General features: G+C 34.7%; 2 protein-coding genes across 3 annotated transcripts; one reads left to right on the top strand and one right to left on the bottom strand.

The window, feature by feature from the left end:
* Window positions 1-616: 616 nt before the first annotated feature.
* Window positions 617-5,709, bottom strand: LOC105122844 (cytochrome P450 714B2-like). The gene is made up of 7 exons (XM_011022161.1): window positions 5,375-5,709; window positions 4,704-4,903; window positions 3,473-4,117; window positions 3,092-3,239; window positions 2,205-2,381; window positions 1,401-1,561; window positions 617-1,178 (listed from the first exon to the last, which is right to left on the bottom strand). Exons 1-7 carry the CDS (start codon window positions 5,607-5,609, stop codon window positions 1,098-1,100), a joined length of 1,647 nt encoding a protein of 548 aa, XP_011020463.1. The 5' UTR covers window positions 5,610-5,709; the 3' UTR covers window positions 617-1,097.
* An 8,714-nt stretch (window positions 5,710-14,423) lies between these two features.
* MAP65-5 (microtubule-associated protein 65-5) lies at window positions 14,424-21,070 on the top strand. Of its 2 annotated transcripts, XM_011022162.1 has the most exons (11): window positions 14,424-14,733; window positions 14,987-15,193; window positions 15,503-15,748; window positions 15,830-16,045; window positions 16,414-16,566; window positions 16,674-16,833; window positions 17,411-17,562; window positions 18,832-18,919; window positions 19,744-19,817; window positions 19,903-19,977; window positions 20,481-21,070. In XM_011022162.1, exons 1-11 carry the CDS (start codon window positions 14,653-14,655, stop codon window positions 20,739-20,741), a joined length of 1,713 nt encoding a protein of 570 aa, XP_011020464.1. In that variant the 5' UTR covers window positions 14,424-14,652; the 3' UTR covers window positions 20,742-21,070. The 2 variants fall into 2 exon arrangements, with proteins under 2 accessions (XP_011020464.1, XP_011020465.1); XM_011022163.1 differs by lacking the exon at window positions 14,987-15,193.
* Window positions 21,071-21,906: the final 836 nt, after the last annotated feature.

Here is a 21,906-nt window from a genome sequence, read left to right as displayed (position 1 = left end):
TTTAGATGATCCTTTGGCTGACCGGTTGGAGTGTTTAAAAATAAATATAAACGCGAAAAGTACGACTTTTTTCTTTTACCTACCCAGTTAGAGATGCTTTTAGGTTTAGTTGCCTTAATGGAGAGAGTTTTTTCGGGGATGTATAAATAATATCTTTTATTTAAAAAAAAAATATATCAAAAAATATTTTTAAAATTATTTTAAACATAACTCATCAAAATAATATAAAAAAACAAAAAAATATTAAATTAAAATAAAAAAATTCTAATATTTACAAAAACACTTTCAAAACACAAAAATACACAGCCCACAGGATTAAATATGTCAATTGTTTATGCTGTGGCTGAGGGGAGTGCAGTGCAATGGCAATGGGACAAATGACAGGCCATGGGTTTTTATGATTGAAAGACATGGTTTTTAACAATTATTATTACATGTTCTCATTGTTGTTTGTCTTGTAGCCGTTTACCATATCCAGAGACTAACTTGTGTATATTTTTCAAATACAGGGATTGATGAAATGCTCTTGATGCAGTTTTCCCTAATGCAATCAGTAGATAGATTTTGTTGCAGGCATCTATAATAGTAACCACAGTACAGAGGAGAGACGGGGCCCAACTAAAACATTAGCATGCAAAACATTTATTCAACCAACCAACATGCTAACAGCCTTGCACAGTATTCTGAGGGTATCAAGATACAACATAAACTCTCTCTTTGAGAAAGAAAAAACCAAAAAAAAAAAAAAAAGGTTTGGAAATTGTGAAAAGATGGAGATGAAAACCACATGGCTCAGTAGCGAATATAGGCTCAGAGTGCTTCAAAGACATGAAAAAAACATCATGCCACTTGGAGAGCACTTGAGCTATTTAAAACAGAGAGAGGAAAAAACAGGAGTCCACAAAACATACCCGTGTAACATCCTCCCGCTTGGTAGCTAATGAGCAAAATCAGGATAGGACTCCCCATCAGTTCTGATGACACGAAGGAAAGAACAAAACCATATGCCTTCCCATCAAAGGTAAGGGACTACGACGACGACTGAAGAAGTAACGAGAAGAAAAAGTATTCGCACCATAACCTTCACATTTCTTCTTTCAGCGGCTTCTTTTCACAAAGACTATCTCCGGATTAGTTGTTGATTTTGGGTCATTTCCCAATTGAGGACGGAGCCTTACCTGTGATTTGGCATCAAAATAAGAGAAACTATTAATCTCATCAAACAAGTCTAGACACTAAATATCATAACTTGAAAAAAAAAAAAAATTGTCAAACAAACCAAATGCATTGATTTTACACAACTTTTTGCTTGCAATAGCATCTTTAACATTTGGGAAACAATAAAAAAAAGGAGAATTTCTTTTTCAAGAATTGAAGAATGATGACAGTTCAGCACAGACCTCATAGCGTTCAAGCAATGAAGCAAACAAAGAGGCAACTCCACGGATTACAAATTTCTGACCCACACAAGTCCGCTTGCCAGAACCAAAGGAAAGAAATGCTGCATCATCATTTGGATCCTTCAAAACAAACGAACACGAAATTGGATCTGCAGCTTCTTCTGCAGCATTTAGAGCAGTTGGTGAACAAAGATTAGTAAATCACAAATGAGAGCTGCCAAGATTAAATGTTGATTAAAGCACAACAATCCATGCAGTGTTTGCAAATAATGCGTTCAATATTTTTAGGATATTAGACCCAAGGGAAAGATGAGAGGTTGAGGGCCATTCTGCTCCATTACTTTCTAGTTACCAAAGTCACAGCTTAATGGGTCTTCAAATGGAAGTTGTCTCACATTTTATGAGCAGTTTAAAAGATTTGGATGGCAAAATATGAGGGACACTATGGTAAATTTTCTAATGCAGGCAGGTGCTTAAAAAGTCAATATTCTCCTAGCTACAAAAGAAAGGTGTTTCAGTGTTTTTCATTTCCAAGGCACTTGTTCAGGTACCAAAGGCAAGCAACTAACTAAACTTGCCCAATTTGTGAGCCAGACAGGAGTGACTACATCATCTAATCTCAACTAAACACCCAGGCAGGCACATGACTCGCCTATAAGGCTATAACTAATTTACTACAATAAACAAAAAAACCTCAGAAATCAATGAGCAGTGATTATCGGTGATATTACAGGGGTACTTGAAACAAGGTGCAACTCATTTATATTGGCAGTGATCATATTTGGTAATAGCTAGAAGTGAAACCTGTAAATGATGTATCCTGCCCCAAATCAGAGCCCTTTCCAGCTTTTGATAAAAATCGATATGGATTAAATTTGCTAGCATCACTGCCCCAACTAGAACCATCCATCTGCAGCAACTGTGCAGGCACAACAAGTAGTGCTCCAGCTGGTATTAACATACCGTTTTTAAGAATCAAATCTTGCAGTCAAAAGAAGGAAAAATAAAGAATCATTAATGGTGCATGATAAAAACCCTTCAGAAATCAGAATAGGCAAGAATGATCAGGAGTAGAAATCTCTGCTGTATGATTAATTAAGCTAGTCTACAGATACAGATAGGATAATAAGAAACTACAGCAATGCAAGTCAATGTAATATTGATTGAATTCAGCAGCAACATATCAATTTTAATGAAAGAATAAACACTGCTAAATCACTTTGATAACATTTCAAGTGGAGTTAGAGGAACCAACGACTGGTTACTTGTCCTTTAGTCTGTAACCTGGTATAAATGGTATGCCAGAGTTACTGTCAACACACAAAACACCACTAGGCTTTAGCTAGACAGTGTAAAACTTGCTAAGGTATTTTTTAGGCAGAGAAGGCTTCCCCCACCCTTTTCTGTTCCCCACCTTAACCCTGTGCAAAAAACCTAAAAATGAATTTCTGAATTCATGAAGATATAGATAGAAACGAGCAAAGGATTCACCACCCCAGTTTCAGAATATTTGGATTAAAGCCTAGTTGACATTGAGATGTATAAGCAGGAATAAGCAAAGGTACTAAACAATTAGGTTTAAAACATACAGCTCATCATGATACTGGAAGCAAGCTAAAAGTCTAAGAAAGACAAAAACAAAAGGCTGCACTATTTCCCAGTACTTGGCATACAAGAAGGCAATCTCTTACCATCTTTCAAAGAGCATCTCTGCAGCAAAGGTCCTGCTGGCATAAGACGGGCTGATTCGTAAATAGTCGCCAGTAACAAAAGCATTTCCTCAACATCTTGATCTTCTCTCACTGAACCCTTCTTTACCTTCATTATCTCAGAATATATCTGTAAAATTTCAAAAATTTGAATTACACGTATATAGTAGCATAGCCTCAAAGTGAATCGCAGCAACAGGGTCTACCCTTTGGGAGTGAAAAAGATGAAACAGTCAAACTATGAAAGCTTAACAATTTTCCATCAACCTATTCAGGGATGCCAAAGATGTGCATGAAGCAGGAATTAAGCACGTGTACAATGGGTCCACTTGGCCCCTCTTAGCAAATGAAAAAGGCCCATACCTTATCCTGTATCTCTGCATCTGCAACAAGCCTCTCCAGGATACTACCAATTAAACTTGTAGTGGCTATGCATCCATGAAACATCAAACCCATAATATTTCCACATGGTTCTTCTCTTGCAAAACGATCACTACCAAGCTCCTGATAGAAAAAATTATCTTGCATCTCAACACCAGAAGAAGGTGGGGCACCAGATGCAGCCTTTATTCCTACTTTTGCAGTTCCATTGTGAGAGTTTCGATCCATATGGCAAAATAGTTTGTAATTTTTTCCACACTGTTGAACAATGTCTAGAGTTAAGCATTTCAATTCCGTGCACAATGACTGGTACTTCCAAAATCCCCGTTTCCAGAAAGGTGTAAATCTATATGAAGCCCAAAAGGAAGCATCTTTAGCAATCATCATCAGAAGCTCCTCATAAAAAGTTGCCTTGGACCAAGCCAGGAATTTATCTCCAAAAAGCGTGGTCCCTAAAATGGTAAAAGCCATATGCTGTGAAATTAATTTACAATCAACACTTCCCGTGCTCATACTAGCATCGACTCCTTCCATGATACAGTCCACAACATTTTTAGGGATTACATTCGCTCTCCCATGCATTTTATCATCCAATTCCAACACTAGTGATTCTCTTCCCTTTTGTGCCTGAAGAAGGAAAGAAGTTATGCATGAGTACTATAAGAAAGGAAATTGCATAAATTAATTATCATAATTAAAGAAAGAGAGAGGAACAATAATCTATGATTTTTATCCTCCAACAATAAAGATGTTGAGTTGTTTCCCTTTTCAACCACAAAGACAGATGGATCCAAGGGTCCCTGACCCTTCCTAAGGGAAAATGAGTCCCCTCACTGCTACTTTTTTTTTTTTTTTTCATGTTCTATCCAAACTCCAAAAAACATAAACCCAACCCCCCAACACCACAAGACCGATCACACTCTCCCTAATTTCAAAATCTACCGGTTTCTTAACATGTCAATTTCTGTACCTTACAGTGCATACTTGGTTGTGTTCCATACTAGAGCTATTCAGTCACTGGCAACAAATGACTTGTTCCCCACAATACTTCAATTTTTATATCTTCTATGGTTGCCTACCACCATTATGGGTTACAAGAGAAATCGCTGGTACAACTCAGCCTTACACATACATTCTTCCAAGTTCAGTAATCTTGCAAATGTTTACCAATACTAAAACACAGGTAAATGCTACAGCAAAGAAAAACTTCTACCTGGTCATATGAGCAAAAGAAGAGACTTGATCGTCCAAAGGCCAAACGAAATGCCTTCCCAATGCAAGGCAATTTATCTCCAGCCTTCGAAAGCATATCTTTGATTAAGGTTGGGTCCTTCATAGATACCAAAAGCTGAGTTGGCCCCAACCACAACTTCAAAACTGGTCCATATTTATCATGCGACTCCGATAAAAGATCTAACAGCCAAAAAAATAAAAAAATCATTCTCTAAACAAATCATCATTTAATCAAAAATCATTCTCTAAACAAACCACTCATAAAGCATAACATTAGAGAACTCGTTTTCTTACAGATTAAAAGAAAATCCCAAGTTTCCTTCATTTTCTCAATAACCAAACAGAAACTATAACAGCAAATCAAGTTCTAGTCAACCAAATTAAGCAACACCTCAATAAACTTCACAAATTTCAACTCTCTCATAAACTGAAAAGGAAAATGTAAAACCAAATTTGCCCTTCGTTTTCTTAGCAACCAAACAGAAACTAAAACACGAAATCAAGCTCTAGTCAGCCTCATTAATTAACATCTCGCTAAACCTTTAAAGATTTAAACTCTCATGAACTGAAAAGGCAAAAGTAAAGCCTTATTTGTCCTTCATTTTCTCAGCAACCAAACAGAAACCAAAATAAAATATAAAACTCACTCACCGGTAAAATTCTCACGAGAACCGAGGTTTCCATGGCCAAAAAAGGAGTTACAAGGCGGTCCAGGGATCTTACTAGCTTTGGACCATAATCTAAACAGCGTAAAGACCTTATCAAGCAAAAGAGCGGTAATGGTAATCAAGGCAATCCATAGAATCGCATTGAATTCCTTCTTCGCATACTCTCTTGCGGATTCCGATGAAATGAAACCGTTCACTGACTTCAAAACTGAATTCATTTTCTCATCGAGAGAGGGAGGGAGAGAGAGAGATGAGATGAGAGAGTTTCTTTGACTTTTCTTTCTCTAGGCTCCCAAGGTGACTGCCTTAAATTAATTTCAAGTTGATTGTCAGTTTTTTCCTTGCGTCCCTGTCTTGAATTTTATTTTTTTATTTCATGTCTGCGGTTATATAGATGACACGTGTGTGTTTTACGTATCCATTGGCTGTGACGGAACTGTTCGATGGCCGAATCCTTATCTCGATGTCGTTTGTTACCGTGACTTCAGGACGCGTGCCTCCTTTTTTTCACTATAAAAATAAAAATTAGTTTTGTTGGACCTAACCCGGTCCCAACTTGTAACTTAACTAACACAGTTAAAATTACATTTATTTTTAAAATATATTATTTAATTTTTAAAAAAATTAAAAAAAAACTTTTTATTAACCCAGTTAACCCACTTGGTTTGTAATCCAAATATTAGATTGAATTATAGATAAAATTAAATTTAATAACTTCGAGGAAAACTAATAAATTACTTAGATTGATTAAATTTTAATATATTTTTTTTGAAAAAAGTATGGTTTGGTCCCCCTATAATTTTTCCAAGAAATATTTTTTTATTAGTGAATCAAAACGAGCGTCTAATACCTTCAGCGCAGTATGAATAGAAGGCGGCTCAGCGGACACGTGGAGATCCCCATTATTTTATGCCAGGGGCAAATTAAGTAATCCCATGAGGTGACGTGGCTAAGTATCTCACGACACTAATTAATTCATTAGTATGCTGAGTTTAGTGGTGTATTTAAATTGTTTTTAATCCAAAAATATTTTTTCAAAACAAGCTTTGAGCTGAAAGCATATTCATTGGTTATTTGATATAAATTTATCTAAGTCAATATATTTATAAAAAAAATATAGTTAAAAATAATTTATAAGAAAAGAATCTTTTGAGTAAGAAACATGGGTGTTAAACTCAATTAAAAATAAAAAAAAATATTTTTTTTAAATTAATGTTTTAACTAGATAATTACTAAATTAATTCTATATAATTATTTTCATATTTAAATTAAAATAAATTAATTAAATCGAATCTTCTTTGAATCTTCGGGTCAAGTATAGTTTAATAAAAATGATACAAATATAATTTAGAAAACCAAATTTAATAAATTTATGATTGTTCTGCACCGTGGACATTGTATTTTCATCCATGCTGACCACGCAAGATTTCCCACTCAAAATTGATGTGATTAAAGCGAAAAACAAGCCACCTCGAGAAAAAAAATGTTCATGGATACCTGGAGTTTATCTACGCCATTTGAGTGAGTGGCATGGATAAAGCTTGAAGACCATTCTCACCTTGGAAGCCATTCAAATTTGTGAAACTTTCTACAGTCAGGCCACGAGATCATTCAATTCCATGTTTTTATCAAGCACATCGTGTAAAGCAATTCCTGATCACCAGTTAAGATTCCCATTAGAAGTTTGAACATCCTGACAAGCTTGGTCGCATTCTTTGTCGCATGGGACGACAAAGACAGCCTTCAAGAAGCAGACAATAATCTCGTAGCATCGATGAATTATGCATTATCTCCAAATGAAAGGAGACATGTTTCAGTACGGGATGGATTTGGTTCGTAGAATGTCGATGGCTTTGGCATAAAAAACGAGTCTCTTGATAGGGGATCTGCCTATCATCCCTGTCAATTACTGACTTGCTGATTTGCTCTCTTTTTTTCTTTTTCTTTTTATCTATGTATTCGGAGACTTAGTGTGATAAAAAAAATTATAAATATCTTGTATTATTAGATAATTAAGTGATTTAAACGCTTGTTTATACTTATATATTTTTTTAATTTTCCTAAAAACAAGTACATGATATTTAAATTAGTAACTATAAAAAATAAATAATAATAAGTGTATGAAATTATCATTAAACTCGACTCGGATATCAAATTCATAATTAAATCCATACATCGTGACCCAAGAAGGAAGTCCATAAAAAAATTTAATTTTTATGTGAAAATTTTTCAAGAATTCTACGTAAAGTAATTGGAGGTGCTACTTGTGCGGTTACAATCTGAGTTCATAAGATGAAGCTTCAGATGGCATAATCACCCAAACCTTTCCCCCCTTTTTTTTTCTGGATTATGAGTAATTATAAATCTTATTTTTTGCTTTTTCCTGCATGAAAATATACAAGGGTTTAAGTAAATATGCCAAAAATAAATAAATTAACAGATGCATCTGATATAATTCATATCCTCCTTCCATGATATTCTTACCACAGCTAAACTTGCACCCTTCAGCTTTAGCATCAAAACCATTGGAGCCATCTTCACTTCTTTGTATTGCTACTTCACTGCCTTGACATTTTATAACTAAGGGATCATAGGCAAATCGCTCGAGGAGGTATTATTCTGGAATCCTAGACACAGTTTTAACCCGAATTCTTTGAAGCACGTTTGCATAAAAACACCCATGGAGTCGAATTTCTTACAAATATAAAATATCTCCAAGGATAAATTGCCAATTTGAACAGTTCATAATCTCGAATCTCCCCCCTGCATCGCCACTTCAAAAGGGTATCCAGTGCCCCCACACGCCCAACTTCTTCAAAAGTTGCTGCCTTGATGCCATCGAGAAAATCTTTCCGTGCTGCTACTTTTTATTGCATGCGTGGGAATTATTCTCTGGGAATAATGGAAGTCTTCTTCTGCTTCATCATTAGAACGCCAACCATGCATTTACAGAATTTGCAAGGGACATTGTTTTACCAGCAATTTTATCCAGACCATTATTGATGCATGCTCTCTCTTCCTTGAGAAAGACAACACCCCACTAGAGAAAATACTACTGGAAAAAAGCTGTACACCATTTCTCACGAGAATTGTAAAATCGCAACAACCAATTGCAAGGTATACAATCCTTGAACATAATCATCTTATCCCATGTTTCTTAGAACTCCTTATCCGATCCACAATATTTAAGATAAAGTTTTAGATAGACCAGCGAACTCACAATTGCAACTAAGACTACCAGGATACGAGGAGCTAGCATTGATCTTAGGTATATGTCATAAACATAGCAGATATGTTGAAGAATAATTATATTATAGTTTTAAAACTTTATATGAGATAAGATTCGCAGGTAGAAAGAATTGATTTTTTTTTTTGTTTTCAATCAAAATAAAGTTATTTTAGATAAAAGAAAATAAATTAATATTCAAATTTTAACCGGATAAAACTATTTTTTTCTATCTTTTCATTAACCCACAATTGTCTAAACCCTAAATCAACAAGGGTTTATATTAATTTATGTCATTCTATATTTTAAAACAATTTATAATTAAATCAGAATGATTTTTTTATATGTAATTACAACTAAAGATGGAGGGCATTGAGGGCTGGTGGGCTATTACCCAAGTGAAAAAATAAATTATTAAAAAATTTAATATCCCATCTTATAAGGATAGCTTTTTTTTTTTTTTTCAAATCTGTAAATAGTCTCATTTGTGTTATTTTTTATTAGCCTGTTACTTTTTTATTGGGCTTCTTAGCCTGTAGTATTCCATTTCTCTTTTTACTCGTTGAATAAACCTCTTAAGATTTTTTTATTCCAGAGGAAAAAACCCATCTTATATATCCCAATTTTTATGTATATGCTTCATGGAAAAACACTAAAAAATTAAATTCAAAATATAAAATTAAATTAAAAAAAAAAAGAAAAACTTGACACTCACCCCCACTTGAATCAGAACATTCAAATATAAAAAACTAGCAATACTAGAAAGTTTAAACTACAGGAATTGAAATGGAGCACTGTTGAATTTATAAGGACTAAACATGACTTACTCTTTAATGTAGTAAATAAATACTCAATCGAAATTTATGATATTTCACACACTCATCTTATTTTTTGTCACCTGTTTAACTCAACTCTCAATGGTATGAAGTATGATTTTTTAACTCATCCTTTTATTTATAAAGAGAAAATTTTTATGTATCGTTAGTGAAGTGATGCAAAACCAAGGGCATGAAACTAGGATATCTATTTAATGATTGATATTAAAAAATAATTTATGCTTATTTGCATTGTAGCTCAAAACAGAAAAAAATTCATTGCTTCGCTTGGTGGATCTTACATTCTCAACACCACCAACTTCATTCGCCACCGAAACATAAACATCTGTCGTTTTTATACCAGCTTTCACCACTGAATCAATTACAGTCGCTACCTTGGCTGGGACTGTGTGAAAGCATCTTAACAAGTGCCCTTCCTCAGGTCTCCCAAATTGTTCATGGTTATGTTCAGCAACAAAGCGAGAGTCTTTCTCCTGTCCGTTGCATTTTATCTTGAAACAACCTAGTATATTAATGCCCCTCGCCTTCCCGTCGATAATCTTTGTAACCTTGCTTCGAGCAGTGATAATTCTTTGAGAATAGAGGTCGGGTGAAAGTGGTCCATGAGGGATAATCTGAAAGGTTCTAGGTGATGGGTGGATGGATGGATCGAGAAGGAGGGTTTGGTGAGATCTCTTGAAATGAATATACTTTTTAACCTCTTTATGAGATAAATTAACCATCCGTCCCTTATTTTTTTGGTACAATGGAGAAACAAAAGAGAAACTAGCAACCCTACAAGAGACAGAGTCCATTGAAGAAGCTAAAGGAAGATGCGACATTCCCAGCGGGGGATTCTCCAAAATATCAAATTCAACTATATATCCTCTAGCACCCATCTTAACAAGGAAATCTGCGCTTCTCTTAGGGTGTGTTGAAGAATATTAACCTCTCATTCCCTACTCGATAACTCTCTAATATCCAAGATAACAACTCCAAACTAATGATACGTACTGAATATTATCCTCCCGAACAAGTCGTAAAACTACACCATATTCTTCGTAAACCCCGATTCCAAGTAACCAACAGCCCATGTTTCAAGGCCAGGAGCTCAGGAAGAAGATGAGTGACCTCCAAAATTAGAAAAACCTATCACCCATTTGCCAGCACAATCTCTGATAAGGCCCCTGCAGCCAATACGACCAGGATTGCCAATGGAACTACCATCCATGCATGCACGTCCAGCTTCACAAACCCATGCTCAGGACGCTGCCACATTATCTGTGCCATATCCTTGCGAGATAAATCTTCTCTCTCCCAAGTCGAATAGCAGTCTTGAGCAAGGATATGAATCTAATGTATCCGCCATCGGTCACCATTACAGGAATAACCATAAGCTAAAATATTTCGTTGACGCCAAATCCGCCAGATCCCCGCTAGGAAAAGAACAGACACACATCGCTTGAAGCCATATCCACAATCCACTTGTATAAATTTGAACCCCAAAAACCGTGACTGCAAGTTATCCCCAAGGTGTTCCAAATTTGTTTCGCGAAACTACAATCCCTCAAGCAATGGAAGATATCTTATGGCTCCGGGTAGCATAGAGGACTCAAAATAATATGACGTCTGAATAAAAAAAGATTAGTTGGGATCGGCAGTTATGGAAAACCATTCAAATCAGCATTCTATTCTTCCCAGGAGTGCAAAGAGTCCAGAGCCCGCTCCATTTCGGTTCGTTAAGGAGCTGATTTGTCTTCGAAATCAGCCATAAATATGCTGATTTGATTATGTTCCAGCAGCATTTGCTGCCCAAATAACACATGCAGTCCGCTGTGTATCTAAGTGAAGGAACAGGCACCGCCAAAATACGTTCCTTGAGCCAAGCTGGGATGGCAGTAGCAAGCATCTCAAAATTCCACGTGCCATTATGCCAAAGATCCTTGACATGCAAGTTAGATTCAAGCACATTCACATAGTCAATTGATGATCCCACCGTTCCCTCCGTCAACCATGTTTAATTCGTACCACAAAGAGACTTCTCCCCTGCCAAGTTTGTAAATGAACCCATCTCTCGATGAGGAGAAGGCTTTGCAGATTAAACGCCTAGTGATAGAGCTACCTGCTGGAGCAGAATAATGTAACATATCAATGGAAGAAAGATACTTTTGCTTGTACATCTGGACCCATAGTTTATTGCCTTTCATTAGCATCTGCCGAGAGTGTTTCCCAAGTGGAGAAATGTTAACAACCCGACAATCCCTTAGCCCCAACCCACCAAACTTTCTTGGAGTGAGAAACAGTGTTCCAGTCATCAAATGAAGACCATTACCTCCATCCGATCGATCTGCCCCAAATAAAGTTTCAAACCAATCTGTTAATATTATAGCAGACCGAGCTAGGAAGCCAAAGGGTAACCCTGCCCTTTATTAAAGAGCCTCATTTTCCAATCGTCTAGCTTGGATTGAATCCTGTCAAAATTGAATTTAAAGTATGCTCTTTTCACTGTCCCCTGGAGCAGCAGAAAGCCGAGATACTTTCAAAGGGTGTCTGCGAACCTAATAGGAGAAAGCTGGGATAAATTGTGTTGGACCCGTCTATTAGAGTTTTTAGAACACATACATCTAGATTTTTCAAAGTTGGCTCTTAAGCCGGAAGCTGTGCAAAAATCTGAAAGCACGCTGATCATGATCAGTTGCATGTGGCCTGTACTCGCTTCCGCAAACAACATCATCTACAAAAAGAAGATGGGATATCGATCCTTTGTCCACCTCTGGAAATCTGAACTGGCTTTGAAGTCCTGTCCGAAACCTTTTTGGAAATAAGACATGATAATTTCCCCATACAGATAACAAAAAGATACGGCAATAAGGGATCCCCTTGCCGAAGAAGTCCCCAAGTGGGGGAGAATGAAGGAAGCTTACATCCATTCCATGGAAGGGTAATAAAAGAAGATGCACGAACACAAAATTAAACATAATCAAGTTTACTGTTTTATGTGATGAGCCGAACTCCTCAATAGTGGTCTGGAGGAAATTCCGACTCTGTCGTAAGCCTTCTCCAAATCATTCTATGCATAATCTCTCGAACGACTAAGCATCATCCATCGCGCTACGACCCGAGATAAAACTGTAAAAAACCATTTTAATTTAGTGATGGGTGTGCGTGGATGTTGTTATATTTTAAAGTGTTTTTTATTTTAAAAAATATTAATAATAATTTTATATTTTAAGATTAATATATCAAAATAATTTAAAAACATAAAAAATATATTAATTCAAAAAATAAATTTTAATTTTTTTTCAAAAACACTTTTAAAAAACACTTCCAAACATCTCTTAGTAGGGTGAGGTTTTAAAACATATTATTTTTTAATATATTTTTAAATTTAAAAATTATATATGTTTATGTTATTTTATCTTTGTTTTTTTATTAAATAAATAAAGACTAATGAATTCTTAATTATTAATATTTTGATAACATGTTAAAAATTATTTTATTTTAATAAATATAATTTATATTACAACAAAAACTAATACGGAGGAGCCCCTTAATTTATCCAGATACAAACTTAACCTGTTGACTAAAACCTTTGTAATGATCTTGTAAATCGCATTACAAAGGCTAATCAAGTGAAACTGTACAAAAGATGCAGGCTTCTCGTCTTCAGGAATTAAGACAATTAGATTTTCTGCTAGCCCTTTGTCGAAATGGCCATTAACGAAGGCTGCTGAACTCATCATCTGCCAGAGATCATCCCCTACAACACTCCGGTACCTACCCGTCCCTTGAATAGGCTAGAGTTTTCTTTACCAATTCTAGAATTAAAAAACGGAGAGCATGAGAAATGTTTTGTAAATAAATTTATTTTATTTTTCTAATCAAATATCCATGTGATATACTGTTCTATTTATCAACTCATCCTTTGAAATTGTGTATTGAATCTACCCTCTGGGGTACGTTTTATGATAAGGAAAATCTAAAACAATTTATCTCATATTCAAAACGATATCAAGGTAGGATAAAATAAAACTGGCAAGTACTTAACTTATTTAAAATCAGAGAAATTGTGAATATCTTGTTATATCTTTAGCAAATCAAATCACCTCAATTTACTACAAAAGAAAAGCATTTATGAGACGTTTAATACTTTCAAAATCACAGAGTAATGAATAATTACAAACCATCAAAGTCAACAAATGTGATCTTCGAGGAATGAGATTTTTATCCAGTAAATAGATCAAAATGGCAACTACACGGTCACAAACCCTTCCACACACACACGCAATTTATTATATTTAAATTTAAATTATCTAATGTAAAAAAATATAATTGTTACAGTCATTTGTTTACGTGTTTTAAATTTTTTTATAATTTTAAATATTTTAATGTATTAATATAAAAAAACTTAAAAAAAAAAATATTATTCTAATATTTATTTTAAAAAATAACTACCACTCCAATATTAAATTGACTTTAAATCTACAAATTATATATTCAACTAAGATTTATATTTTAATCATTTTTTTAATTTTGGTGTTGGATCAATATAATCCAAATAAAATTCAATATGGCAAATCTTAAATTTTAATTTTAATAATATCAAAATTAATTCAACTTAAAATTTAATTTAATTAAATTTTTAGTTATAAATTTTATATATTAACTCATCATACTTAAAGTTTATTCAGAATATAGCGGTGGTTATAGTTTAAAATATTTTTTTATTTATAAATGTATTAAAATAATATTTATTTTATTTTTTAAATTAGTTTTGGGATTTGAATATTAAAATGATATGAAAATAAAGAAATAATTTTTAATATATATATATATTTATTTATTTTGAAATTTGATGGAAACGGCCTCTTACTAGGCTCAGCAACATTGATGGTAGCAAACAAGGTTAGGAAAATTAGAAATGAAAAAATAAAAACATATTTGGCGCGAAAACAAATCTAAAAAGATCCGAGCCTTACTTTTCAAAATGGGATTCTCCCTCTTAACTTGCCAACATAAAAATCAGTAAATCCCTTGGGATCCCCTCTCTCTTCCTCTCCATCCAAAATCCAAATGTAACGGTGCTGCCGCTGCTGCAAACACAATCAGCCATTCATAAAAGGCAACAACAGCACAGGCACCCGTAACGCTTTCTCTCTCCATCTATCTCTAGGGTTTCAAGTCTTTCATAAAAAATTATAGCACCTTTCTTTTTCAGAAATGACAACTATGCCCCCACCTTCTTCTACCACTGTCTCTCCTTCTCGCACCACTTGCGCCTCTCTCCTTCACGAATTACAGGTACTTCACTATTTACCTCGCTTCTTTTTTAATTTCTGTTTTTTTAGAAGTTTTTTACTTGAATGTATTTATTGTAATTAGTGTTTGGCAGTGTGGAATTCAAGTAATTGAACTTTAATTGAGTGAAAAATCGAGGAGATTAAAACCTAATTGTTTTGTGAAAGAGAAGAGTTAGTTGTACATTTTGATCGTTATAATTCAATTTTTTTGAGATTGATTGGTTTATATGTGATTCATGCTGTTAATTATCCAGATAATATGGGATGAAATTGGGGAGAACGATGGAGAAAGGGACAAGATGCTTCTACAGCTTGAGCAAGAATGCCTTGATATTTACCGTAGGAAGGTTAAAAACACTAGGAAGTATAAAGCTGATTTGCATCAATTGTTGGCTGATGCCAAAGCTGAAATCGCAAACCTCGTTTCTGCACTTGGAGAAAATGCCTCCTTGTTTTCAACGGTTTGTGCTTTCTATCATCGAAGTTATTGTTGCTTGAGGAAATAAATGGTTCTTTTATTGAGTAATTGGGCTAAAAGGAGCAAAACAAAAGAAAACATGTGGTAAAGATGGTTATGAAATATCTGCGAGCATACAGTTTTTTTTTTTTCAGATTTTAATTAAATAATAAAAATGAATGTGTTCAATTGTAACTTGCTGTTCTATGCTTCTGTTTTGTTCAATTGTTATGCATATAGGGTTTTATTTGAGGACTCATTTCTTTGTTTTTTTCTATTGGGTTATGTTATTTTTGTTTTCTGTTTTGAGAAGGGAAAGGGCCCACTAAAGCAGCAAATATCTGCTGTAAACCCTGTTTTGGATGAATTGAGGTTGAAGAAGCAAGAAAGAATGAAGGATTTTTATGAGACAGAGACGCAGATAGCTCGGATTTGTGCAGAAATAGCTGGCAGTGACCGGTCTTTTGATTCTGCTGACCCAGAAATTGATGAGCGTGATCTGACAATGAAGAGATTGGGGGAACTAAAGTCACATCTTAAGGAACTTCAAAATGAAAAGGTTTGTTGGATAATTCTGCAATTTGTTGTAATATAGATTTCATCTCACTCGTGTTTCATACTTTATCTTGCTTATTTTCAGAGTTTGCGGTTACAAAAGGTCAACAGCAGCATTAAAAAAGTCCACGAGCTATCTGTGGTGATGTCAATCGATTTCTTTAAGACTGTCAATGATGTTCATCCTAGCCTGAGTGATCAGTCAAAGGTTCAATCAAAGAGCATTAGCAATGACACACTTGCTAGATTAACAAGCACAATACATTCACTGAAGCAGGAGAAGCAACAAAGGCTAGAAAAGGTGAGATAACAGTGAACTTTTAATTCTACTTGTGGTCATCGATTGCAAACCTGCTGAAGAAATTCTTTTTGTTGCTCCTATTACTACTACTATTACTATTATTATTGTCTGCGGAACACTGTTTGTTGCTCTTTTGTTTTGTATTAGCATGAAGTTGTTCAAGTTTTGTTAATTATGCTGATTTTTATCAACATGTCACAACTGCTTAATAAGGCTTGCATTAAGTTGTTAGGTGTGATTCAATAACCTACACAGATTTAGTGCCTGCAAGTGTGTTTGCTGCTGGATATGAATATGTTGTTCAGTTGGCCTTGTTGGAAGTTTGACTAAATGCTCCCCTTTTTTTCATGGGCTTTGTCTTATTTTAGCTTCAAGGTCTTGGACACAAACTGATAGAGCTATGGGACCTCATGGACATGCCTGTTGACGAGAGAAGATTGGACCATGTCACTACCTTAATCTCTGCCTCAGTGGATAATGTATCCAGACTAGGGTGCCTCGCTGTTGATGTTATTGAGCAGGTTGCTTTCTTTTTCTCCTTTACTGCCTAGCTCAGGATTTCTATATTTCATCAAGCTTGGTCCTTTTATTTTTGAAAATAATATTTATTCTTCATTGTCATTGTTAGACCGAAGTTGAAGTTGAGAGATTAAATGCTCTCAAAGCCAGCAAGATGAAGGAGTTGGTCTTTAAGCGGCAGAATGAGCTGGAGGAAATCTACAGAGGAGTTCATATGGATGTAGATAGTGATGCAGCGAGGCAGATTCTCATCAGCCTCATAGAATCTGGTTTCAACCAAAACTTATTTTAATTTATTTTTTTTACTAATATGCTGAATCACTAAAGGGACTGGATTTACATGTCAACCATCTGAGTCAGAGCTTTGATTGCTCTGGTTATTTTGACAGGTTTCAGTAAAACTTGTTTGCCATTTCATTTTTCTGCCCATGTGGCAGGGGACAGTTTTAAGTTCTTTTGTACCTTTCTCTATAAAAAAGGCATTCTTTTTTCCTCTTGCAAATGGCATGCCCTTCATACCTTATCCCTGTTTTTTTCATCATTTAAATATGCATATTTTAATGCACTGCTTGTTGTTTGCGTGTCTGATTCCGTGCCTGTCCAAGAATATTATTCGGGATTATTTTTTCAGAGTACTGGTTCTTAATTTTTAATGATTTTTTTTTCTTTTTTACATTTTGCAGATTGCGTTTTAAGTTATTTATTGATTTTTTTTTGTACATGTTATCTATTTCATTCTTTTTATTTGACTTAAAGACTACAAAAATCAACAAAGTGGCTTGATTACTCAAGTTTACTCTGTATGCTTGTTTTGTTGATCTTCTTCTAATTCAAATTATGTTACAGGTAATGCTGAAATATCTGAGCTGCTTGCGAGCATGGATGATCAAATCACAAAAGCCAAAGAGCAAGCTCTTAGTCGGAAGGATATATTGGACAAAGTAGAGAAATGGAAATTTGCATCTGAGGAAGAGCAGTGGCTTGATGAATATGAAAAGGTAATTTCTATCAAGTTAAATTATAATTTGACGGATTGGGGATATGAGGTTATTTCTTTTGTTGTCATTCTACTGCCCAGCACAGTCGCAAACATCCATACACTACATTGGGTCATATGCCAGGTTTCGTTTCTATTTATGGTCCTCCAACTGGGAACCACTACATATCTGTGGATAATTTCTCCATTTTTTAGAAAAACATACACAAGTGTTAGTGTGCATTGCTGCCTCTTCTCCAGTCGAACTTCTTTATTTTGTTTCTTTAGTAATGTAATTATTTTGCACAGAATTTTATGATCTGCTATTTTGAAATTGGACTTTTACCCTCCGCATGTTCTGTTTACCGTAATTGTTGAATACTTGAAACTCATAAGACTTGACGTGATGCACTTCATTTTAAAACCCAATAACTCCCACAGGAAAACATCCATAAGCTATAAAGGTGATATGGTTTCTCTATGTCAAGTAGCGGGAATCAAATCAGTTACAACTGAAATGATCAGCTTCAACAATCATTTCATGTTTATATCTCTTTGCTTTTAAATGGGATACCATGTTTGTAACTTTGGATATGATCTCTACGCATATTCTCTCCAAGCACATTACCAAAAAAATCACTCTGCTCGGAGCAGGAGCTCTTGGTTTGCCATCTACTCTTTGACAGCAAGTTACTGGCATTTTGACACCTCGATAATAATAATAATTCTCAACTACATCTTGAATTGCTTCAGTTCCCATAGCTCATGCGAGGTTTTCATTTATCATGTTACTTCAGTACACATTATCACAGTCTACTCCTTATATTATATCTAGCATCAAAAAGTGGCTCATTGTTTGTTTCCTATTCTCCTTTCAGTTTCATGAAATATACTTTTAGGGGGGTCGAATGATACAAGTAAACTGATTCTCTTTATGAAAGGTATTGTAGGCCTATGATTGTGATAACTTGCAGGTTGCAATAGTGCTTATTTCAGTGGGAGAAAATGAAAAGACCTGTTGTTTTTCATTTCTTTTCTTCCTATTATCAGGTGCAAACAATGGCGTTGGACTTCAGTGAAATATATTTAAACCAAATTTGAACTTTCATGAATATTTCCAAAAGTAATCTTTTGCCCCCCCCCCACACCCAAACCTGGCTTTCAATTGTATTATTGCACCAAGTCAATGTTCCACCAGTTGAAATCATTGGATCTTATTCTCTTTTAGAGTAAAACTTCTTTGGAAATGGTTGCCGCTGCTGACTGTTTACAATTTTTCTTAAATTGCTAGGATGATAATCGGTATAGTGCGGGAAGAGGAGCACACAAAAATCTGAAACGTGCTGAGAAAGCACGGGCTCTGGTCAGCAAAATACCATGTGAGTTTATTTAATACAATGGAGCTTATGTGAAAAAAAATTGACACATGTAGAAGTTCATAGAAATGATACAGAGAATTTTTTACTGCTGCATTTTTTATGCTTGTAAATGAAATGGAGCCTGGACTTTAGGGAGAACTATAATGTTTGGTACAAGAAAGCTAGTAACAAGTAACAAGGTATTGAGCATGTAGAGGCCAACAGCAGTAAATGTCTAAATTATTACCCAAGCTCCAAAGCATGTTCTGTAGCCAACTTTCACCCCCCTTTAGGAATTTGCTTTCTCTATAATCTATGTCTTTATATTGAAAAGAATAGAGGTGAGGTGTTTCTACTTGTACAAATTGTCTGGCAAATGGCAATTGTTATAAATACAAAATCTGAGAATTGTGTGCACCGTGCTGAATTGGTCATCATATGAAATTGAGTGGGGGAAAAGGTAAACTGACTGATTACCATTTGCCACACAAAGTTGTACATGCTCAAAATCAAAGACAGAACAGATATCCGATACATTAACCATGTGTTAATGCTCACAAGTTCAGTTATTAATATTGTGTTATCAATGATAATTGACAAGCTTGAGCACACAAAACAAAACAAAATGTTGAAATTTTATTCTTGCTTTGATAGAAATGCTAAATCATAGGAATTGCTGTTATCATTTTTTAATACCCAGCTTTTTAGAATGCAGAGTTAAATCATAGGAATTGCTATTATTATTATTATTTGTTTTTGCTGCATAATACTTTATTGTGACAAATAGATTGTCATTTTTGAGAATTGAGCTGGAACTTACAAACCTAAATATCTTTGTTGTCTAGCAATGGTTGAAAGTCTGACTTCTAAAGTCAAGGCCTGGGAATTGGAGAGAAAAGTCCCTTTCTTATATTACAAGGTGACTCAAGACTTCTCTTTGCTGTCTATTTTAACAATAAATTGCTTGAGCAATTTTCCATCCCTAAGTTGTTTCTGTAATGCAGGCTCCCCTCTTACATTCCTTGGAGGAATATACCATGTTAAGACGGGAGAGGGAAGAGGAGAGGCGTCGATCTCGGGTATGTTTTATATTTTCTACTCCTTGTCTATGCCCAAATTTTCCATTCTTGCTTCATCCGTGAATTTGAGCTCCACTAGTAAATTAATTTAGCTTGGGCTATGGAGGGTTTCAATCCAAATCTACCGAAGCAGTGAAATGAAAAATATGGACCAGGATGTTCAACTACTTTTATAATTATTGGTATCTGACATGCTTGAAAATATTAAATGCACGAACATACATGGAAAAATCAGGTGCTCCATCTTTACTCATCCTTCACTGTTCTTATAATGTCGTGCTTGCAAAAGCGTAAATAATCTGTTGCTTTGTCCATCCAACAAGCGCAAATAATGGTTGTGCTGGATGAACATTTTTGTTGCCCCCAGTCTCTGAAGTTCATTATGGTTGAACTGCTTAATTAGTCAGCCAAGCTGTCGATTCAACCAAGGGCCTTTCACCTACAAAGAAAAAAATAGCTAAAAGTCATGAACTTTTTTCTTTTCACTGTGGTTTATTTTTCAGGAGCAGAAACGTCTGCAAGAACAATTTGCTGCAGAACAAGAGGCACTTTATGGTTCAAGGTCAGCGATTAAGAAGCCCTTGGGTCTGAGCACCAGTGCCAACACAATGGCCGGAACACCGACTGCACGACGTGGGGTCACTCCTTTTGGCCATCATGCAAGCTCAGCTGGAAAGCAACGTGGAGAGAGCAGGGCTAATAATGTAACGCCGATAAACTATGTTGCACTTCCAAAGGATGATTCTGTTTCCCGGGGCTGCTAGTCTGTACACATGCTTATGGCCTACTGTAAATGATACCGTACAGTTAGGATGCTGGTTACAATTCTCATTTCCCCCAGTATTTATCTCTTGTTAATGAGAAGAAAGGTGTCAACTTGTCTGTATAATCACAGAAACGTACTCGGATTAGCCTGAATTAAGAGTATAATTTTTTTTTTTTGCACAGTTCTGAGATTCAGTTAATTATAAGAGTCATGCATTTCTGACTTCTGAGATCTAGACTTTGAGGTTCTTGTTTTTTAAAAGTAAACAATTTGTCTTCCAATGAACTCAAGTTGCAATTCAAGTAATAAATAATCTTTCTTGTTCTAGCTCTGAAATGTATGAGAACAGATTTCGAATTTCAATCAGAAGGGTTACTTCGTGGAGCTACAAGTTTGCTAGACATTTCAACAAAGATTATAGTTGTTTTCTTGGTGTTGATTTAGTTAGTTTTGAATTATACTTCTTATCAGGTGAATATTTTATTTGATTTAACTAGAAATTCAACTTGAATCAAATTCCAGGTATTGAGTTTTTTAAATCAACCTACTGGGTTGGTCATGTTTAACAACCCTTGTTATGATTAAGAGAAGTGTCATTGCCTCGCTATATAAATTAAACCACTTCTCGATTATTTCTAGAAAGAGCATTGAATTCAATTCTTAGAATGGTCAGGGAATGAAGAAGCTAAGTGGGGCGCATGCTTTACAGTTGGTTTTTGCTAAGCACTTTTAAGAAAATTAAGAATTTTTTTAAATTATTATTTTTATATTGTTAGCAGGATTCTTAATTCTCGTCGAGTGCTTGTCTTAATTTAAAGCTTTGGTTTACGAGTTTTTGATTGGATAAATTATCTAAAATTAATTTTAATCTTTAATTTTTAATAAATTAAAATTATGTTGTTTTTGTTAAAAAATAAATAATTAATATATTGTAATTAAATTTTTAACTAGATCTTGTTAAGTCAACTGGATCACTTGGTTAATTTTAGTTTTTTATTGGGTTATCTAGATCTTTGTCCTTTTTTTAAAAAAAAAAAGACTGGCTAGATTTTAATCCTAATCGAGTCTTGAATCAACATATCAAATTAGATCGAGTTTTAAAATTATGGTTTTTAAATTGTTTTAATGTGTTGATATATAAAAATTATTATTATCTAAAAAAA

Source organism: Populus euphratica, unplaced genomic scaffold (genome assembly GCF_000495115.2).
Source record: "Populus euphratica unplaced genomic scaffold, PopEup_1.0 scaffold8.1, whole genome shotgun sequence".
Lineage (NCBI taxonomy): Eukaryota > Viridiplantae > Streptophyta > Magnoliopsida > Malpighiales > Salicaceae > Populus > Populus euphratica.
Note: the sequence above shows the minus strand (reverse complement) of the source record. Positions and strands in the feature narration are given on the sequence as shown.